We start from the raw sequence: 21619 nt of genomic DNA on the forward strand, positions 1-21619 counted from the left end.
AGGAGACGCATTTGAAACTGATAGACCAGGTCAGACTATGCAAAGGATGGGTGGGGCAGGTGTTTCATTCGGGGTTAGATGCAAAAAACAGGGGGGTGGCTATATTAGTGGGGAAGCGGGTACTGTTTGAGGCAAAGACCATAGTGGCGGATAGTGGGGGTAGATACGTGATGGTGAGTGGCAGATTGCAAGGGGAGGCGGTGGTTCTAGTGAACGTATATGCCCCGAACTGGGATGATGCCAATTTTATGAGGTGTATGTTGGGACGTATCCCGGACCTAGAGGCGGGAAAGTTGGTAATGGGGGGAGACTTCAATACGGTGCTGGACCCAGGGCTGGACAGATCGAGGTCCAGGACCGGGAGGAGGCTGGCTGCAGCTAGGGTGCTCAAGGACTTTATGGAGCAGATGGGAGGAGTAGACCCCTGGAAGATTTAGTAGGCCTAGGAGTAAGGAGTTTTCGTTTTTCTCCCATGTCCATAAAGTATATTCACGGATAGACTTTTTTGTTTTGGGAAGGGCACTGATCCCGAAGGTGACGGACGGAGTACACGGCTATAGCTATCTCGGACCACGCTCCACATTGGGTGGACCTGGAGATAGGGGAGGAAAAAGAACAGCACCCACCCTGGAGAATGGACCTGGGATTATTGGCGGATGAGGGGGTATGTTTAAGGGTGAGGGGGTGTATTGAAAGGTACTTGGAGCTTAATGACAATGGGGAGGTTCAGATGGGAGTGGTCTGGGAGGCGTTGAAGGCAGTGGTTAGAGGGGAGCTGATATCTATCAGGGCACATAAAGGAAAGCAGGAGGGTAGGGAAAGGGAGCGGTTGCTGAAAGAACTTCCGAGGGTGGACAGACAATATGTGGAGGCACCGGAGGAGGGACTGTACAGGGAAAGGCAAAGGCTACATGTAGAATTTGACTTGTTGACTACGGGTAATGCAGAGGCACAATGGAGGAAGGCACAGGGTGTACAGTACGAATATGGGGAGAAGGCGAGCCGGTTGCTGGCCCACCAACTGAGGAAAAGGGGAGCAGCGCGGGAGATAGGGGGGGTGAGAGATGAGGAAGGAGAGATGGAGCGGGGAGAGTGAATGGGGTGTTCAAGGCATTCTACGAAAGATTATATAAAGCTCAGCCCCCGGAAGGGAAGGAGAGATTGATGTGCTTTCTGGATCAGCTGGAATTCCCGAAGGTGGAGGAGCAGGAGAGGGCGGGACTGGGAGCACAGATTGAGATGGAGGAGGTAGTGAAAGGGATTGGGAGCATGCAGGTGGAGTAGGCCCCGGGACCAGACGGATTCCCGGTGGAATTTTATAGGAAGTATATGGACTTGCTGGCCCCGCTACTGATGAGAACCTTTTAATGAGGCTAGGGAAAGGGGGCAGCTGCCCCCGACTATGTCAGAGGCAATGATATCGCTCCTCCTAAAGAAGGAAAAAGACCCGCTGCAATGCGGGTCCTATAGGCCCATTTCCCTTTTAAACGTGGGTGCTAAGATTCTGGCCAAGGTAATGGCGACGAGGATGGAGGACTGTGTCCCAGGGGTGGTTCATGAGGACCAAACTGGGTTTGTGAAGGGGAGACAGCTGAACACGAACATATGGAGGTTGCTAGGGGTAATGATGATGCCCCCGCCAGAGGGGGAAGCGGAGATAGTGGTGGCGATGGATGCCGAGAAAGCATTTGATAGAGTGGAGTGGGATTATTTGTGGGATGTGTTGAGGAGATTTGGCTTTGGAGATGAGTATATTAGATGGGTACAGCTGCTGTATAGGGCCCCGATGGCGAGCGTGGTCACGAATGGACGGGGGTCTGCGTATTTTCGGCTCCATAGAGGGACGAGGCAGGGATGTCCTCTGTCCCCATTATTGTTTGCACTGGCGATTGAGCCCCTGGCCATAGCACTGAGGGGTTCCAGGAAGTGGAGGGGAGTGTTTAGGGGAGGAGAAGAACACCGGGTATCTTTGTACGCGGATGATTTGTTGTTATATGTGGCGGACCCGGTGGAGGGGATGCCAGAGATAATGCGGATACTTGGGGAGTTTGGAGATTTTTCAGGGTATAAATTGAACATGGGGAAAAGAGAGTTGTTTGTGGTGCATCCGGGGGAGCAGAGCAGGGAAATAGAGGATTTACCGCTGAGGAAGGTAACAAGAGACTTCCGGTACTTGGGGATTCAGATAGCCAAGAATTGGGGAACCTTACACAGGCTTAATTTAACACGATTGGTGGAACAGATGGAGGAGGACTTCAAGAGATGGGACATGGTGTCCCTGTCACTGGCAGGTAGGGTGCAGGTGGTTAAAATGGTGGTTCTCCCGAGATTCCTCTGTGTTTCAGTGCCTCCCGGTGATGGTCACGAAGGCTTTTTTTAAGAGAATCGAGAAAAGTATTATGAGTTGTGTGGGCCGGGAAGACCCCGAAAGTGAGGAGGGGGTTCTTGCAGCGTAGTAGGGATTGGGGGGGGGGGCTGGCACTACCGAGCCTAAACGATTATTACTGGGCCGCCAATATTTCAATGGTGTGTAAGTGGATGGGAGAAGGGGAGGGAGCGGCGTGGAAGAGATTGGAGAGGGCGTCCTGCAAGGGGACCAGCCTACAAGCAATGGTGACGGCACCGTTGCCGTTCTCACCGAAGAAATACACCACAAGCCCGGTGGTGGTGGCAACATTAAAAATTTGGGGGCATAGGGGAAGGATGGGAGCCTCGGTGCGGTCCCCAATAAGAAATAACCATAGGTTTGTCCCGGGGAGAACGGATGGGGGATTTGGAGCATGGCAAAGAGCTGGGGTAGTACAATTGAGAGATCTGTTCGTAGATGGGACGTTTGCGAGTCTGGGAGCGCTGACGGAAAAATATGGGTTGCCCCAAGGGAATGCATTTCGGTATATGCAACCGAGGGCTTTTGCGAGGCAACAGATGGGGGAATTCCCGGCGCAGGAGGTGCGGGATAGAGTGATCTCCGAGACATGGGTGGGGGATGGTAAGGTGTCGTACATATACAGGGAAATGAGGGACGAGGGGGAGATCATGGTAGATGAGCTGAAAGGGAAATGGGAAGAAGAGCTGGGGGAGGAGATTGAGGAGGGGCTGTGGGCTGATGCCCTACGTAGGGTAAACTCGTCGTCCTCGTGTGCCAGGTTAAGCCTGATACAATTCAAGGTTCTACACCGGACGCATATGACTGGAGCACGGCTCAGTAAATTTTTCGGGGTAGAGGATAGGTGTGGGAGATGCTCGAGAAGCCCAGCAAACCACACCCACATGTTCTGGTCATGTCCGGCACTATAGGGGTTCTGGGTGGGGGTGGCGAAGGTGCTTTCGAAGGTGGTGGGGGTCCGGGTCGAGCCAGGCTGGGGGTTGGCTATATTTGGGGTTGCAGAAGAGCCGGGAGTGCAGGAGGCGAGAGAGGCTGATGTTTTGGCCTTTGCGTCCCTCGTAGCCCGGCGCAGGATATTGCTTACGTGGAAGGAAGCCAAACCCCCGGGCGTGGAGACCTGGATAAACGACATGGCAGGGTTTATAAAGTTCGAACGGATCAAGTTCGTATTAAGGGGTTCGGCTCAAGGGTTCACCAGGCGGTGGCAACCGTTCGTCAACTACCTCACAGAACGATAGAGGGAATGAAAAAGAAAGAAGACAACAGCAGCAACCCAGGGGGGGCGGGGGGGGGAGGATCCGGGCGGGCTCTTAGGGATGTCATTGTATATGTATAGACATTTGTCATAGGTAATGTATATTGGATTGTATCTTTGGAGAGTAACTATTTTCGACAAGGCAGTTGCCATTTAGTTTTGTTTTTGTTTCTGTTTATATATTATTTATTTATTTGTTTAAAACTGGCCACTGTTGTTTATATTGCTTTATTGTTGTTTAAAAGAAAAACTATGTACTGTTATGTTTGGCCAAAAAATCTTGAATAAAATATATTTTAAAAAAAAAAAAAAGAAAGCATCCTATCGGGCTGCGTCACAGCCTGCTATGGCAACTGCTCGGCCCAAGACCGCAAGAAACGTCAGAGAGTCGTGAACACCGCCCAGTCCATCACACAAACCTGCTTCCCATCCATTGACTCCATCTACACCTCCCGCTGCCTGGGGAAAGTGGGCAGCATAATCAAAGATCCCTCCCACCCGGCTTACTCACACTTCCAACTTCTTCCATCGGGCAGGAGATACAGAAGTCTGAGAACACGCACGAACAGACTCAAAAACAGCTTCTTCCCCACTGTCACCAGACTCCTAAATGACCCTCTTATGGACTGACCTCATTAACACTACACCCTGTATGCTTCATCCGATGCCAGTGCTTATGTAGTTACATTGTATATCTTGTGTTGCCCTATTATGTATTTTCTTTTATTCCCTTTTCTTCTCATGTACTTAATGATCTGTTGAGCTGCTCGCAGAAAAATACTTTTAACTGTACCTCGGTACACGTGACAAATCCAATCCAATCGAAAGGACACCCTGCCTCGGCCCACACCCCTACCCTCTCCCTGTAACCCCAGAGCCCCACCTAACCTGTACATCCCTGGACACTAAGGGGCAATTTATCAAGGCCAATCCACCAAAGTTGTCCTTCTTTAGACTGTTGGAGGAAACCTGAGCACTGGTGGAAACCCACACAGACATGGGGAGAAAGTGCAACCTACACACAGTCACCAAGGCCGGAATTGAACCCAGGTCCCTGGCATTGTGAGGCAGCAGTGCTAATCACTGTGCCACTGGAAGCATAGTTTTGGTAACAATATTACTGTTTATGAAGCTCGAGGTCGAATAATTTGCTTTGCCAACTACTCTCTGAATATGTCTTGTAGATATACAAAATCCCTCTTAAGCCCTGCTGATTTTACCTGCAGGAAGTGCAGCCATCTCCAGCTCCTCCAAGACCGAGTTAGGGAACTGGAGCTGGAGTTGGAAGAACATCGGATCATTCGGGAGGCAGAGGGGGTCATAGATAGCAGCTTCAGGGAATTAGTTACACCAAAGATTGGAGATAGATGGGTAACTGTCAGAGGGACTGGGAAAAAACAGTCAGTGGAGGGATCCCCTGCGATCGTTCCCCTGAGTAACAAGTATACCGCTTTGGATACTTGTGGGGGGGGACGGGACTTACCAGGGGTAAGCCATGGGGTACGGGCTTCTGGCACAGAGTCTGTCCCTGTTGCTCCGAAGGGAAGGGGGGAGAGGAGCAGAGCATTAGTAATTGGGGACTCGATAGTCAGGGGCACAGATAGGAGATTTTGTGAGAGCGAGAGAGACTCATGTTTGGTATGTTGCCTCCCAGGTGCAAGGGTACGTGATGTCTCGGATCGTGTTTTCCGGGTCCTTAGGGGGAGGGGGAGCAGCCCCAAGTCGTGGTCCACATTGGCACTAACGACATAGGTAGGAAAGGGGACAAGGATGTCAGGCAGGCTTTCAGGGAGCTAGGATGGAAGCTCAGAACTAGAACAAACAGAGTTGTTATCTCTGGGTTGTTGCCCGTGCCACGTGATAGTGAGATGAGGAATAGGGAGAGAGAGCAATTAAACACGTGGCTACAGGGATGGTGCAGGCGGGAGGGATTCAGATTTCTGGATAACTGGGGCTCTTTCTGGGGAAGGTGGGACCTCTACAGACAGGATGGTCTACATCTGAACCTGCGGGGCACAAATTTCCTGGGGGGGAGATTTGTTAGTGCTCTTTGGGGGGGTTTAAACTAATACAGCAGGGGCATGGGAACCTGGATTGTAGTTTTAGGGTACGAGAGATTGAGAGTATAGAGGTCAGGAGCACAGAATTGACTTCGCAGGAGGGGGCCAGTGTTCAGGTAGGTGTTTTTAAAAAAAATATATTTTATTGAAATTTTTTTCCAAACAACAATTTTTTGCCTCTTACAAAGCAAACGTAACAGTAAAGAAATTTTTAACAATACACAAATAACTAAACCCCATAATCTTTTGACATAAACTAAACTAACCCCCCCCCCCCCCCGGGTTGCTGCTGCTGGTCATCTGTCTTCCCTCTAACGTTCCCCTAGGTAGTCGAGAAATGGCTGCCAGCGCCTGGTGAACCCTTGAGCCGATCCTCTCAGGGCAAACTTTATCTGCTCCAGTTTAATGAACCCCGCCATATCATTTACCCAGGCCTCCAGTCCGGGGGGTTTCGCCTCCTTCCACATGAGTAGGATCCTACGCTGGGCTACTAGGGACGCAAAGGCCACAACGTCGGCCTCTTTCGCCTCCTGCACTCCCGGCTCATCCGCAACTCCAAATAGAGCTAGCCCCCAGCCTGGTTTGACCCGGGCCTTCACCACTTTCGAAATCACTCCCGTCACTCCCAATACCCTTCCAGTGCTGGGCACGCCCAAAACATATGTGCGTGGTTTGCCGGGCTCCCGTCGCACCTCCCACATTTGCCCTCCACTCCAAAGAACCTGCTCAATCTTGCTCCCGTTATGTGTGCTCTATGTAGCACCTTAAATTGAATCAGGCTAAGCCTGGCGCACGAGGAAGAGGAATTTACCCTGCTTAGGGCATCAGCCCACATACCCTCCTATCTCCTCCCCTAGTTCTTCTTCCCACTTTCCTTTTAGTTTGCCTACCGACTCCTCCCCCTCTTCCCTCATCTCTCGGTATATCTCTGACACCTTGCCCTCTCCGACCCACACCCCTGAAAGCATTCTGTCCTGAATCCCCTGTGTCGGGAGCAGCGGAAATTCCCTCACCTGTTGTCTAGTAAACGCCCTCACCTGCATATATCTCAGGAAGTTTCCCCGGGGCAACTTATACTTTTCCTCCAGTGCTCCCAAGCTCGCAAAAGTCCCATCTATAAATAAATCTCTCACCCTCCTAATTCCCAACTGGTGCCAGCTCTGAAATCCTCCATCTATTCTTCCTGGGGCGAACCTATGGTCGTTCCTAATTGGGGACCCCACCAGGGCACCCCGCACCCCTCTCTGTCGCCTCCACTGTCCCCAGATATTCAATGTTGCCGCCACCACCGGGTTCGTGGTAAACCTTTTTGGCGAGAACGGTAGCGGCGCCGTCACCAGCGCCTCTAAACTCGTCCCTTTACAGGACCTTCTCTCCAGTCTTTTCCACGCCGCTCCCTCACCCTCCATCATCCATTTATGTATCATTGCCACATTGGCGGCCCAATAGTAATCGCCCAAGTTCGGTAGTGCCAATCCTCTGTCCCTACTACGCTGAAGGAACCCCCTCCTTACTCTCGGAACTTTCCCTGCCCACACGAAGCTCGTGATGCTCCTGTCTATTTTATTGAAAAAGGTCTTAGTGATTCGTATAGGGAGACATTGAAATACAAATAAGAACCTCAGGAGGACCATCATCTTAATTGCCTGCACCCTGCCTGCCAGCGACAGAGGCTGCATGTCCCACCTCTTGAAGTCCTCCTCCATTTGTTCTACCAGCCGTGTCAGATTAAGTCTGTGCAAGGTTCCCCAGCTCCAAGCGATCTGAATCCCCAGGTATCGGAAGTTTCTTTCCACTTTCCTTCGAGGCAGGCCTTCTATCTCTCTACTCTGGTCCCCTGGATGTATCACAAATAATTCACTCTTCCCCATGTTTAGCCAATACCCCGAGAAATCCCCGAACTCCCTCAACATTCGCATAACCTCTATCATCCCCCCCCCCCGCTGGGTCCGACACATATAACAATAGGTCATCTGCGTATAACGAGACTCTGTGTTCTTCTCCCCCTCTAATCACCCCTCTCCATTTCCTGGAGTCTCTCAACGCCATGGCCAGAGGTTCAATTGCCAACGCGAACAACAATGGAGACAGCGGGCATCCCTGTCTTGTTCCCCTATATAGTCGGAAATACTCCGATCTTTGTCGACCCGTAACTACACTTGCCGTTGGAGCCCCATAAAGAAGTTTGACCCAGCTAATAAACCCGTTCCCGAACCCAAACCTCTTTAACACTTCCCATAAATACTCCCACTCCACCCTATCAAATGCCTTCTCTGCATCCATTGCCGCCACTATCTCTGCCTCCCCCTCCACTGGGGGCATCATTATCACCCCTAATAGTCGTCGCACGTTAACATTCAGTTGTCTCCCTTTTACGAACCCTGTCTGGTCTTCGTGTACCACCCCCGGGACACAGTCCTCTATCCTCGATGCCAGTACCTTTGCCAACAATTTGGCGTCCACGTTCAATAATGAAATAGGTCTATAGGACCCGCACTGCAACGGATCTTTATCCCTCTTCAAAATTAACGATATCGTCGCCTCAGACATCGCCGGGGGTAAAGTCCCTCCTTCCCTGGCCTCATTAAACGTCCTCACCATCAACGGGGCCAACAAGTCCACATATTTTCTGTAATATTCCACCGGGAACCCGTCTGGTCCCGGAGCCTTCCCTGCTTGCATGCTTCCCAGTCCCTTAATAACCTCGTCCACCCCAATCGGTGCCCCCAGGCCTACCACCTCCTGCTCCTCCACTTTCGGGAACCTCAATTGGTCCAGGAACTGCCGCATCCCCTCCTCTCCCTCTGGGGGTTGAGACCTATACAGTCCCTCATAGAAGGTCTTGAACACCTCATTTATCTTTCCTGCTCTTCGCACCGTGTCTCCCTTTTCGTCTCTAATTCCTCCTATCTCCCTCGCTGCTGTCCTCTTTCGCAATTGATGAGCCAACAGGCGACTAGCCTTTTCCCCATATTCATACCTCCTCCCCTGTGCCTTCCTCCACAGCACCTCCACCTTTCTGGTGGTCAGAAGGTCAAACTCCGTCTGGAGTCGTCTCCTCTCCCTGTGCAGTCCCTCCTCCGGGGTCTCTGCAAATTCCCTATCCACCCTTAAAATCTCCCCCAGTAATCTTTCCCTTTCCTTGGCCTCTGTTTTCCTTTTGTGGGCCCCAATGGAGATCAGCTCTCCTCTGACCACCGCTTTTAATGCTTCCCATACCACTCCCACAGGGACCTCGCCGTCGTCATTGACCTCCAGGTATCTCTCAATACACCCCCGCACTCTTGCACACACTCCCTCATCCGCCATCAGTCCCACATCTAATCGCCAGAGTGTTCTCTGCTCCCTGTCCTCTCCTACTTCCAGGTCCACCCAATGTGGGGCATGATCCGAAACCGCTATGGCTGAATACTCAGCTTCTTCCACCCTAGAGATCAACGACCTTCCCAAAACAAAAAAAATCTATCCGGGAGTACACTTTATGGACATGGGAGAAGAAGGAGAACTCCCTAGCCCTAGGTCTAAGAAATCGCCATGGATCCACTCCCCCCATTTGGTCCATAAACCCCTTAAGTACCTTGGCCGCTGCCGGCCTTCTTCCGGTCCTTGAGCTGGATCTATCTAGCCCCGGGTCCAGCACAGTATTAAAGTCCCCTCCTAAAATCAAGTTTCCTACCTCCAGGTCCGGTATACGCCCCAGCATCCGTCTCATAAATCCCGCATCGTCCCAGTTTGGGGCATACACATTAACCAACACGACCTCCATTCCCTCCAGCCTGCCACTCACCATTACATATCTACCTCCGCTATCTGCTACGATGTTCTTTGCTTCAAATGCTACCCGTTTCCCCACCAAAATGGCCACCCCTCTGTTCTTTGCGTCTAGTCCTGAGTGGAACACCTGTCCCACCCATCCTCTCCTTAACCTAACTTGGTCCGCCACCTTTAGGTGCGTCTCTTGGAGCATAACCACGTCTGCCCTTAGTCCTTTCAAATGCGCGAGCACTCGGGCCCTTTTAATCGGTCCGTTCAGGCCTCTCACGTTCCACGTGATCAGCCTCACTAGGGGGCTACCTGCTCCCCTCCCGTGTCGACTAGCCATTACCTTCTCTAGGCCAGTCCCATATCCCGCCTCCGCGCTCCCACTCGCTCCCCCGGCGTCGCATACCATCCCCGTCCACCCACTCTTTAGCCATTTCCTTTTGGATTTCCGCAGCAGCAACCCAGTTGTCGTCTCCCCCCCCCCCCCCCCCCCCCCTTGCTAGATCTCTTTCTAGCGTGATTGCTCCCCCCATATTACTTCCGTAAGTCAGCTGACTTCAACTGACCCCGGCTGCTCTTGCTCACTCCTCGACCCCCCCGTGTGGGGAACTCCCTTGCGCCTGTCTTCCCGCCATATTCTTTCTGGTGCGGGAACATCCCTTTACCTGACCCGCCTCTTGTGGCGCAGCTCCCTTTCCCCTCCCCCTCCCCTTCCCCATTCTCCAACTATGTCCCGTCTTTCCCCCCTCACCGGCACCCACATTTCCCAATGTCTCCCCCTTCCCAATTTACTTCTCAATTAACTTCAACCATAACATTAACAATAACATTTCCTGCAGCATCAGTCCCTCAGTTCCGATCCAATTTCTCCTCTTTAATAAAGGTCCATGCTTCCTCCGCCGTCTCGAAATAATGGTGTCTCTCCTGATACGTGACCCATAGTCTTGCCGGCTGCAGCATCCCGAACTTCACCTTTTTATGCAACACCTCCTTGGCTCGGTTAAAGTTCGCCCTCCTTCTCGCCACCTCCGCACTCCAATCCTGGTACACCCGTACCACTGCATTCTCCCATCTGCTACTCCGCACCTTTTTAGCCCATCTCAGGACCTCTTCTCTATCCTTAAGGCGGTGAAATCGCACGATTATCGCCCTGGGTGGTTCTCCCGCTTTTGGTCTTCTCGCCGGGATCCGATGTGCCCACTCCACCTCCAAGGGGCCCGTAGGGGCCTCAGCACCCATCAGTGAGCTCAGCATCGTACTTACATAAGCTCCACAGTCCACTCCTTCCACACCCTCAGGGAGACCCAGTATCCGAAGGTTCTTCCTTCGCGCTCCGTTTTCTAGGGCCTCGATCCTTTCAGTACACTTTTTATGAAGTGCCTCGTGCGTCTGTGTCTTAACCGCCAGGCCCAGGATCTCGTCCTCGTTATCCGTCACCTTCTGCTCCACCACACGGACCTCTGTCTCCTGGGTCTTTAATGTCTCCTTGAGCCCCTCAGTTGCCTGTAGCATCGGGGTCAGCACCTCCCTCCTTAGCAGCTCCACGCACCGTCTCAAAAATTCATCCTGCTCGGGCCCCCATGTTGCCTGCGCTTTCTCCGCCGCCATCTTGTACTTCTCTCTTTCTGACCCTTTGGTCGACGATTCCTCGCGCTGCAGCCGCCGCCGCCGGTTTTATCCTCCTTCGTTGGGGGTGGACTCCCTTCTCACTCACCCCACACCGGGTTGCGTCGCCAAAATATTTCCCGTTTGGGCTCTTAAAAGAGCCCGAAGGTCCGTCGGAGCTGGAGCCGCCGAAACGTGCGGTTAGCAAGGCATCACCGCAACCGGAAGCTCAGGTAGGTGGTTTGAAGTGTGTCTACTTCAGTGCCAGGAGTATACGAAATAAGGTAGGGGAACTGGCAGCATGGGTTGGTACCTGGGACTTCGATGTTGTGGCCATTTCAGGGACAGGAATGATTGTTGCAGGTTCCGGGGTTTAGGTGTTTTAGTAAGCTCGGAGAAGGAGGCAAAAGAGGGGGAGGTGTGGCGCTGCTAGTCAAAAACAGTATTACGGTGGTGGAGAGGATGCTAGATGGGGACTCTTCTTCTGAGGTAGTATGGGCTGAGGTTAGAAACAGGAAAGGAGAGGTCACCCTGTTGGGAGTTTTCTATAGGCCTCCAAATAGTTCTAGGGATGTAGAGGAAAGGATGGCGAAGATGATTCTGGATAAGAGCGAAAGTAACAGGGTAGTTATTATGGGAGACTTTAACTTTCCAAATATTGACTGGAAAAGATATAGTTCGAGTACATTAGATGGGTCGTTTTTTGTACAGTGTGTGCAGGAGGGTTTCCTGACACAGTTTGTTGACAGGCCAACAAGAGGCGAGGCCACATTGGATTTGGTTTTGGGTAATGATCCAGGCCAGGTGTTGGATTTGGAGGTAGGTGGGCACTTTGGGGACAGTGACCACAATTCGGTGACGTTTACGTTAAGGATGGAAAGGGATAAGTATACCCCGCAGGGCAAGAGTTATAGCTGGGGGAAGGGCAATTATGATGCCATTAGACATGACTTGGGGGGGATAGGTTGGAGAAGTAGGCTGCAAGTGTTGGGCACACTGGATATGTGGAGCTTGTTTAAGGAACAGCTACTACGTGTTCTTGATAAGTACGTACCGGTCAGGCAGGGAGGAAGGCGTTGAGCGAGGGAACCGTGGTTTACCAAAGAAGTGGAATCTCTTGTTAAGAGGAAGAAGGAGGCCGATGTGAAGATGAGGAGTGAAGTTTCAGTTGGGGCGCTTGATAGTTACAAGGTAGCGAGGAAGGAGCTGAAGAGAGAGCTAAGACGAGCAAGGAGGGGACATGAGAAGTATTTGGCAGGTAGGATCAAGGAAAACCCAAAAGCTTTCTATAGGTATGTCAGGAATAAAGGAATGACTAGGGAAAGAGTAGGACCAGTCAAGGACAGGGATGGGAAGTTGTGTGTGGAGTCTGAAGAGATAGGCGAGATACTAAATGAATATTTTTCGTCAGTATTCACTCAGGAAAAAGATAATGTTGTGGAGGAGAATGCTGAGACCCAGGCTATTAGAATAGATGGCATTGAGGTACGTAGGGAAGAGGTGTTGGCAATTCTGGACAGGCTGAAAATAGATAAGTCCCCGGGGCCTGATGGGATTTATCCTAGGATTCTCTGGGAGGCCAGGGAAGAGATTGCTGGACCTTTGGCTTTGATTTTTATGTCATTATTGGCTACAGGAATAGTGCCAGAGGACTGGAGGATAGCAAATGTGGTCCCTTTGTTCAAGAAGGGGAGTAGAGACAACCCCGGCAACTATAGACTGGTGAGCCTCACGTCTGTTGTAGGTAAATTCTTGGAGGGGATTATAAGAGATGAGATTTATAATCATCTAGATAGGAATAATATGATTAGGGATAGTCAGCATGGCTTTGTGAAGGGTAGGTCATGCCTCACAAACCTTATCGAGTTCTTTGAGAAGGTGACTGAACGGGTAGATGAGGGTAGAGCAGTTGATGTGGTGTATATGGATTTCAGTAAAGCGTTTGATAAGGTTCCCCACGGTAGGCTATTGCAGAAAATACGGAGGCTGGGGATTGAGGGTGATTTAGAGATGTGGATCAGAAATTGGCTAGCTGAAAGAAGACAGGGTGGTGATTGATGGGAAATGTTCAGAATGGAGTTCAGTTACAAGTGGCGTAGCACAGGGATCTGTTCTGGGGCCATTGCTGTTTGTCATTTTTATCAATGACCTACAGGAGGGCGCAGAAGGGTGGGTGAGTAAATTTGCAGACGACACTAAAGTCGGTGGTGTTGTCGACAGTGTGGAAGGATGTAGCAGGTTACAGAGGGACATAGATAAGCTGCAGAGCTGGTCTGAGAGGTGGCAAATGGAGTTTAATGTAGAGAAGTGTGAGGTGATTCACTTTGGAAGGAATAACAGGAATGCGGAATATTTGGCTAATGGTAAAGTTCTTGGAAGTGTGGATGAGCAGAGGGATCTAGGTGTCCATGTACATAGATCCCTGAAAGTTGCCACCCAGGTTGATAGGGTTGTGAAGAAGGCCTATGGAGTGTTGGCCTTTATTGGTAGAGGGATTGAGTTCCGGAGCCGGGAGGCCATGTTGCAGCTGTACAGAACTCTGGTACGGCCACATTTGGAGTATTGCGTACAGTTCTGGTCACCGCATTATAGGAAGGACGTGGAAGCTTTGGAGCGGGTGCCGAGGAGATTTACCAGGATGTTGCCTGGTATGGAGGGAAAATCTTATGAGGAAAGGCTGATGGACTTGAGGTTGTTATCGTTGGAGAGAAGAAGGTTAAGAGGAGACTTAATAGAGGCATACAAAATGATCAGGGGGTTAGATAGGGTGGACAGTGAGAGCCTTCTCCCGTGGGTGGAAATGGCTAGCACGAGGGGGCATAGCCTTAAACTGAGGGGTAATAGATATAGGACCGAGGTCAGAGGTAGGTTCTTTACGCAAAGAGTGGTGAGGCCGTGGAATGCCCTACCTGCAACAGTAGTGAACTCGCCAACATTGAGGGCATTTAAAAGTTTATTGGATAAGCATATGGATGATAATGGCATAGTGTAGGTTAGATGGCTTTTGTTTTTTGACTTCCCATGTCGGTGCAACATCGTGGGCCGAAGGGCCTATATTGCGCTATATCGTTCTATGTTCTATGTTCTCCTCCAGAAAAGGCCAGTTAGGTTTTTGTGACAATTCAGCAATTTACATGGTCACTTTTTCCCAGTGCCGGCCCCACAAAAGACCAGGTTCATTCGGCTCAATTTCACAACCTGTTTTTGTGGGTTCTCTCTCACTCTCTATTTTCTGTTTTAAATCCGTTTCACAGGGTGTTCGAATTGGAGGCTTCAAAGTCCGGAAACTCAAACCAAACATCACATCAGGGTCTGACAAGAGTCCTCAATTGATCATATCCTGATTATCATCGTACTTTGAACATGGATGGAAAAAGCATCGCTCACAGTGGAGAAAAAGCGTACACGTGTTGTGTGTGTGGACGAGGATTTGCTCGATCATCAGGCCTTACAAGCCACAAATGCAGTCACACTGTGGAGAAACTGTGGAAATGTGGGGACTGTGGGAAAGGATTCATTTCCCCATCCAAGCTGGAAACTCATCAACGCAGCCACACTGGGGAGAGACCATTCACCTGCTCCAAGTGTGGGAAGGGATTCACTCAGTCATCCGACCTGCTGAGTCACCAGCGAATTCACACTGGGGAGAGACCATTCACCTGCTCCGAGTGTGGGAAAGGATTCACTCAGTCATCCCACCTGCAGAAGCATCAGCGAGTTCACACTGATGAGAGACCGTTTCAATGTCCAGACTGCGGGAAGTGCTATAAAGGTTCTGGGGATCTGATGATCCATCAACGTGTTCACACTGACGAGAGACCGTTCAGGTGCTCTCACTGCGGGAAGGGATTCACTGAGTCATCCGCACTGCGGAAGCACCAGCGAGTTCACACTGGAGAGAGACCGTTCATCTGCTCCAAGTGTGGGAAGGGATTCACTCAGTCATCCGACTTGCAGAGACACCAGCCAGTTCACACTGGGGAGAGACCGTTTAGGTGCTCTGACTGCGGGACTAGGTTCAGACAATCATCTCACCTCACTGTACATCAGCGAATTCACACTGGGGAGAGACCATTCACCTGCTCCAACTGTGGGAAGGGATTCACTGAGTCATCCGCACTGCGGAAGCACCAGCGAATTCACACTGGGGAGAGGCCATTCACCTGCTCCAAGTGTGGGAAGGGATTCACCACTTCATCCAATCTGCTGAGTCACCAGCGAATTCACACTGGGGAGAGACCTGCTCCGAGTGTGGGAAGGGATTCACCACTTCATCCCACCTGCAGAGACACCAACAAAGCCACAAGTAATAAGTGATTGAAATTTGCTGTTGCTCACATTCCGGACTGAACCATGTTCATTTGGGTCTCTTTCTGCTGATAACCAACTCCAGCCCATTTACAGGGGCTAATATTCTGGCTAAAAGTCAAATAAATTAGATGTGTGTTAAATACGCAGTGTTGATACTTTTTAACATCTCTGACACAAGTTAGTTCCTTTTGAAGTTCTCTCGCTCTCCCCTGTCGCTTCCATCCTCACCTCCAACAAGAAGTGTGAGGAGCTTGTGGAGCTTCTTTGTGACTGAGATTGAGTAAATCCGATCAGCTGCCTCTGCTGCTTCCCTCCCTTCCACGAGCCCACCGGACCAAACTGTCGGAGGTTGAGGGGCGACGTGATAGACGTCTACAAAATTGTGATGGGCATAGACAGAGTGGATAGTCAGATGCTTTTTCCCAGGGTAGAGGGGTCAATTACTAGGGGGCATAGGTTAAGTTGCGAGGGGCAAGGTTTAGAGGAGATGTACGAGGCAAGTTTTAAAAAGACAGAGGGTAGGGGGTGCCTGGAACTCGCTACCGGAGGAGGTGGTGGAAGCAGGGACGATAGTGGCGTTTAAGGGGCATCTTGACAAATACATGAATAGGATGGGAATAGAGGGATACGGACCCAGGAAGTGCAGAAGATTTTAGTTTAGATGGGCAACATGGTCGGCACAGGTTTGGAGGGCCGAAGGGCCTGTTCCTGTGCTGTACTTTTCTTTGTTCTTAAATTTCATCCTTTCCCGAGCCCTGAACCCACATTTCTCTCTAGTTTCTCTCCTCCCATCTCCCCTCATGCCCTCTCAGAGCTCATCTTGTCCATGAGACCCAGCTCCTGCTCCATCGACCCTATTCCCACTAAGCTACTGATCAGCCAACTACCCTGTGTCCATGGAAATTGTCAACATTTCTCTCTCTTCAGGTACTGTCCCTCTGTCCTTCAAATCTGCCATCATCACCCCCCCCCTCAATAAAACAGACCCTTGACCCTGCCATCCTTACAAATTACTGCCCCATCTTCAACCTCCCTCTCTTTTTCAAACCTTTGAACATTTTGTCATCTCCCAAATCCTAGCCCATCTTTCCCAGAACTCCCATGTTTGAATCCCTTCAATCAGATCTCTGTCCTGTCACAGGAGTGAAATACAAGAGACAAACAGAATCTTACCCGGAGAGAAAGACAGACAACCCGGGAGCTTGGATCCAACATGGATATGTTCATAAGACCAGAAGGCAAGGGTAGCAGCACATTCATTATCGAGAGACAACAATACCTGCTGGAAACAGACAGCTAAACAACACTAATCACAACACCAAGCTACCTAAACCATATACCCGAGACAGGAAGGAGAATTGGAGACGGACTGGAAGAACTCAAAGACTCGAGACACATTAACCAAAAACAACAGGTAGAACCAAGGAACTTCTACCTGTTCCCTAAAATACCCAAACACTAAACTGTACCAGGGAAATACCCCCAGACAGATCCATCGGATCAGACTGAGAGCGAAAGTCCAACAGAATCATAGAATTTACAGTGCAGAAGGAGGCCATTCGGCCCATCAAGCCTGCACCACCCTCGGAAAGAGCACCCTACTTAAGTCCATGCCTCCACCCTATCCCTGTAACCCACCTAACCTTTTTTTGGGCACTGAGGGGCAATTTAGCATAGCCAATCCACCTAACCTGCACATCTTTGGATGGTGGGTGAAAACTGGAACACTACGGAGGGAACCCACGCAGACACAGGGAGAATGTGCAAATTACACATTGAATTGAACCCAGGTCCCAAACACAAAATGCTGCCAGGAATCAGCAAGTCCGTTTCAGTCTGTGTGAAACTCAAACTTCATTCACACAAAGCCCTCGGTGTGATTGGCTGGAGGACCTGAGTCCATCAGGTCCTCCAATCCTTCCCATTGGTCAACACACCTCAGGCAGGAAATGAGGATTTTGGAACCTGCGCCCACATGGCCACTGGGAAGAACTCAAAAGATGCAGAGTCTCAGCCAATGAGGGTGATCCAGATAAGTCCTGCCCCTCATTCACTCTGATTGGTTGGAGGATCAGCTGCTCGCGCTTGGTCCTCCAGTCCTGCCCCCTCTTGCTATTGGTTTCGAGCCGCCGTCAATCACCCCCGGGCATTGTGATCCGGAGCACGCGCAGTGTGGCTGCTGGTAATGGATTTCGGCAATTGTTTGTCCCGGAGAAGCGGAGTCAGCGTTAGGCGGTGGGTGGGAGGATTTGGTAACACTTTGTGGATCTGCAAACCCTTCACAATCATTGTCAGCTCCCTGGTTTGTAGCTGTGGAGCTTCTCCCTCCCTCCCGGGAACAGGCCCAGGTTAACGGGCACCATCCTGCTTCAGACACTGGAGGATGGTTCACATCAGAGGATGGAGGAGGGGGACAAGAAATAAGAGCTTACACTTTGCACTCAAATCAATGAGGACTCTGATCTCTGGCAAGGGAGGAAACCCTGGGAGGTGGACGTGGACGATTCACAAACACCCGCTGGAGGCCCCAAACCCCCAATAAGAACCTGCAGCCCCTGGATTTCTAGCTCTGGGGGATTGTTGGCTTCAAGTGCAGCCATCTTGGTGAAGGAACATAGAGTGGGCGGGGCTTCAGGGTCCCAGTGACTAGGAGGAAAAAAAATAATTGATTTTATTCTCACTTTGCACAGAGGGGTTTGATAACTGAACCCAGCCAGAGGGGAGGGAGGGGGTAAACTGTAAGGAAAATAATTGTGAAGATGGTAGGCAGGGTTTGCCGAGCTGACCAACTCGCATGGTGAAAATTAAGGTCCAGTCTGCACTGAAAGGCCGGCGTTCTGCCAGAGCTGGGACCAGGCCGCCTGAGGTAAGTCTCTGCCAGAGCTGTTGGAACACAGAAACAGTAAGGAACATGGTTCTGTGCATTGAGAAAGATCCAATGTATGTGACAGATAACATCCAGGCAGCATGCAGCCTGGGACAGTGGACACAAATACATTACAGTAAAATGTGGGACTGTTTGTCACCCTGGGATTTGCATCCAGCAAGGGAGGTGAGAGACTGAATAGGATTTACTGCTTTACAGGTAGAAATGAAGAAAATAGCTTTCATGGAAAATAGAATTATATGTTCAAAATTTCTCTAAAGTTTTGTAAACTCCTTTTCCAGGGTAATAGATTTGGTGGATTTACAAACAGGAAGCTCGAACTGCATGGTCTGACAAAGTCACTGAGTCACCACGGCCTCAATATCATCAGAAATTGAATTCCGAAGGAGACATGTTTGTGTGTTCTGTCAGTGCGACACCATTTATAACACCTGTGACTGGAAAAGCATCAAGACACAAACTGGAGTGAGTGTTCCAGTACACTGACTGTACAAAGAGCTTTAAACAGTTAAACCGCCTGTTAAAATCATTGCACGATTCGCAAAGGGAAGGAAGCGTACTCGTGCTGTGTGTGCGGACAAAGCTTCAACTGATTGTCCAAACTGGAGAGATACGAGGAAACGGGCGCCATGGAGAAACCGTGGAAATGTGAGGACTGGGGGAAAGGATTCAGTTCTTCATCCTGGCTGGAAATCCATTGACGAGTTCACACTGGGGAAAGGCCGTTCATCTATTCTGTGTGTGAGAGGAGATTCACTCAGTCGCAACACCTGCTGAGACACCAGCGAGTTCACAAGTGAGTGCAGGGACTGGAACCTGCTGTTTTGCTGCTGCCAATCACATCCAGGATTGATAGTCTGACAATATCTGGTTTGATTCTGCTGATGTTTACAATCTCTTCAACTGGCTGCAGTTTAATATTCTGGAGATGTCACTGATTTTAAAAATGCCCCTTTTTAACAGCAGCGCCTGTGATTTTTCTCAATTCAAGAACTGTCAACAGGAGCACCTTTACAGTAAAATTATGAACTTGTACTTCAATCCTAAATTGATCTTTGATGCAAATCCGTGTCTGAACGGTTCCACTGATCAACATCTCCAATCAGCAGGTTAATCTTTCCTGACAATTCGTACTGACTTCGTCAGTGTTATGTCCATTAGGAAATTAAATTGTAAAGGAAGCAAAACAAAACAGTTAAATATTTTACAGGCCCTGTGAAAACGTACATAAACACTGAACATCAACATTGTTATTGCTGAAGTTTGGAAGTCACGGAGTTGAATCATTTCTGACACAGCAGCAGCAACATTTGGTAAAGGTGGAACAAAGAACAAAGAAAAGTACAGCACAGGAACAGGCCCTTCGGCCCTCCAAGCCCGTGCCGACCATGCTGCCCGACTAAACTACAATCTTCTACACTTCCTGGGTCCGTATCCCTCTATTCCCATCCTATTCATGTATTTGTCAAGATGCCCTTAAACGTCACTATCGTCCCTGCTTCCACCACCTCCTCCGGTAGCGAGTTCCAGGCACCCCCTACCCTCTGTGTAAAAAAAACTTGCCTCGTACATCTACTCTAAACCTTGCTCCTCGCACCTTAAACCTATGCCCCCTAGAAATTGACCCCTCTACCCTGGGGAAAAGCCTCTGACTATCCACTCTGTCTGTGCCCCTCATAATTTTGTAGACCTCTATCAGGTCGCCCCTCAACCCCCGTCGTTCCAGTGAGAACAAACCGAGTTTATTCAACCGCTCCTCATAGCTAATGCCCTCCATACCAGGCAACATTCTGGTAAATCTCTTCTGCACCCTCTCTAAAGTCTCCACATCCTTCTGGTAGTGTGGTGACCAGAATTGAACACTATACTCCAAGTGTGGCCTAACTAAGGTTCTATACAGCTGCAACATGACTTGCCAATTCTTATACTCAATGCCCCGGCCAATGAAGGCAAGCATGCCGTCTGCCTTCTCCACTTGACTACCTTCTCCACCTGTGTTGCCCCTTTCAGTGACCTGTGGACCTGTACACCTAGATCTCTCTGACTTTCAATACAGACTGGTTTGAGAGCCACTTAACAGAGATAACATCTGTCATTGAAGCAAAACGTAAAGCTGACCTGATGTACAACTTAAACCTAACAGCTAGAACAGTGTTTTTCAAACTTTTTTCCGGGGACCCATTTTTACCAACCGGCCAACCTTAGGGACTCACGCCGTCCCACCTTCACGACCCACCATTTTCTCTTACCTTGTTTGCTGCTGACAAAATGTAGGACTCTCAATCGGGCCCAAAGCACGTGAGGTCGTCGTTCGGGGGGCACGACCTGCTCTCGACCTCCCTTCAGGCAGGAAGATTACATAGAATTTTTTTTTAAAAATCTTCTGTGACTCCGATTGCACAAATTCATGGGCAAAAGCCGCAGCAGCCGGCTTTTAACAATGCCGGCTGTGAGCGGCCTTCAAAAAGGCCGTGACCATATTTTTAAAAATGCAGGCGCACTGCATATGTGTGCCTGCTTATCAGTGCGCATGAGCAAACCTCTGCGCATGTGTACCGATGAGCGGGGACGCATGGGCAGTGACGCATGGGCAGTGTGGTCTCTTTTTTTATATGGTCGCGGCCTTTTTGAAGGCCGCTCGCAGCTGGCATTGTTGAAAGCCGGCTGCTGCGGCTGTTGCCCACAAATTTGCGCAATCGGGAGCGCCGCGACGGACGGCTCCGTGACTCCCCCACCCGCGGGTCACGACCCCGACTTTGAAAATGCCTGAGCTAGAACACTGCATCACGTGAAAGTAGCCAAGTTAGTTCTGTAAAAGACGGGGAGAATGTGTGAAATAATCGCTGGATCAGTCTACATCACAAAATGTGAATTGCCTCTGAAATCTACTGTGTTTGATGGGATCAAGACGTCACTTGTTTCTGCTTTCACCAACGTTGCCCACCTGAAATCAGCAGATGGTGAAGTTCTCACTGCCAGAAGTAAACAGATCCTGCTGGGTTGGACATGACTGTGAGCTGTACCCCTGTGAGACGGACACCTCCCAGTCTCTGTTTGACTGTCCTACAGCTTCCTGTCCTGGTTGAGTTGGACAAGGAACCCTCATCACTTGAGCTGGAAGAGGCCTTGGTTACTGAGCAAGCAGAAAGGCACCCGGCAAGGTTGGAATTCCAGCTGAACTGCTCACACACAGAAAGTCCCATAGACTGTCACACCCTTACCACAGCCGTCTCTTGGGACGTAGAATCCATTTCATAGAAAATGTGTGACTCAAAAATCATCACATTTTCAAAAACAGCAGTGACAGTGGAGACTGCAACATCTGCAGGGCCATCTCACTCATTAACAATGCT

The 21619-nt window shown here is 50.2% G+C and overlaps 2 protein-coding genes across 12 annotated transcripts in view; one reads left to right on the forward strand and one right to left on the reverse strand.

Moving 5' to 3' along the window:
* Positions 1 to 21619, reverse strand: part of LOC140421791 (uncharacterized) — an 864226-nt gene that overhangs the window by 248395 nt on the left and 594212 nt on the right. The gene's annotated exons all lie outside the window — the stretch shown is intronic.
* Positions 1 to 21619, forward strand: part of LOC140421820 (uncharacterized) — a 266946-nt gene that overhangs the window by 184544 nt on the left and 60783 nt on the right. For 7 of the 11 annotated variants that reach the window (XM_072506767.1, XM_072506770.1, XM_072506768.1 and 4 more), the window contains one exon: positions 14323 to 15519. The exons of the other annotated variants lie outside the window; for them this stretch is intronic. In XM_072506767.1, the coding sequence (XP_072362868.1) occupies positions 14432 to 15385 (954 nt within the window). In that variant the 5' untranslated portion in view covers positions 14323 to 14431 and the 3' untranslated portion in view covers positions 15386 to 15519. Of the gene's footprint in view, positions 1 to 14322; positions 15520 to 21619 lie in introns of those variants that run through there. 11 annotated transcript variants of the gene reach the window in all.

This window comes from Scyliorhinus torazame, chromosome 5 (assembly GCF_047496885.1).
Source record: "Scyliorhinus torazame isolate Kashiwa2021f chromosome 5, sScyTor2.1, whole genome shotgun sequence".
NCBI classification, from domain to species: Eukaryota; Metazoa; Chordata; class Chondrichthyes; order Carcharhiniformes; family Scyliorhinidae; genus Scyliorhinus; species Scyliorhinus torazame.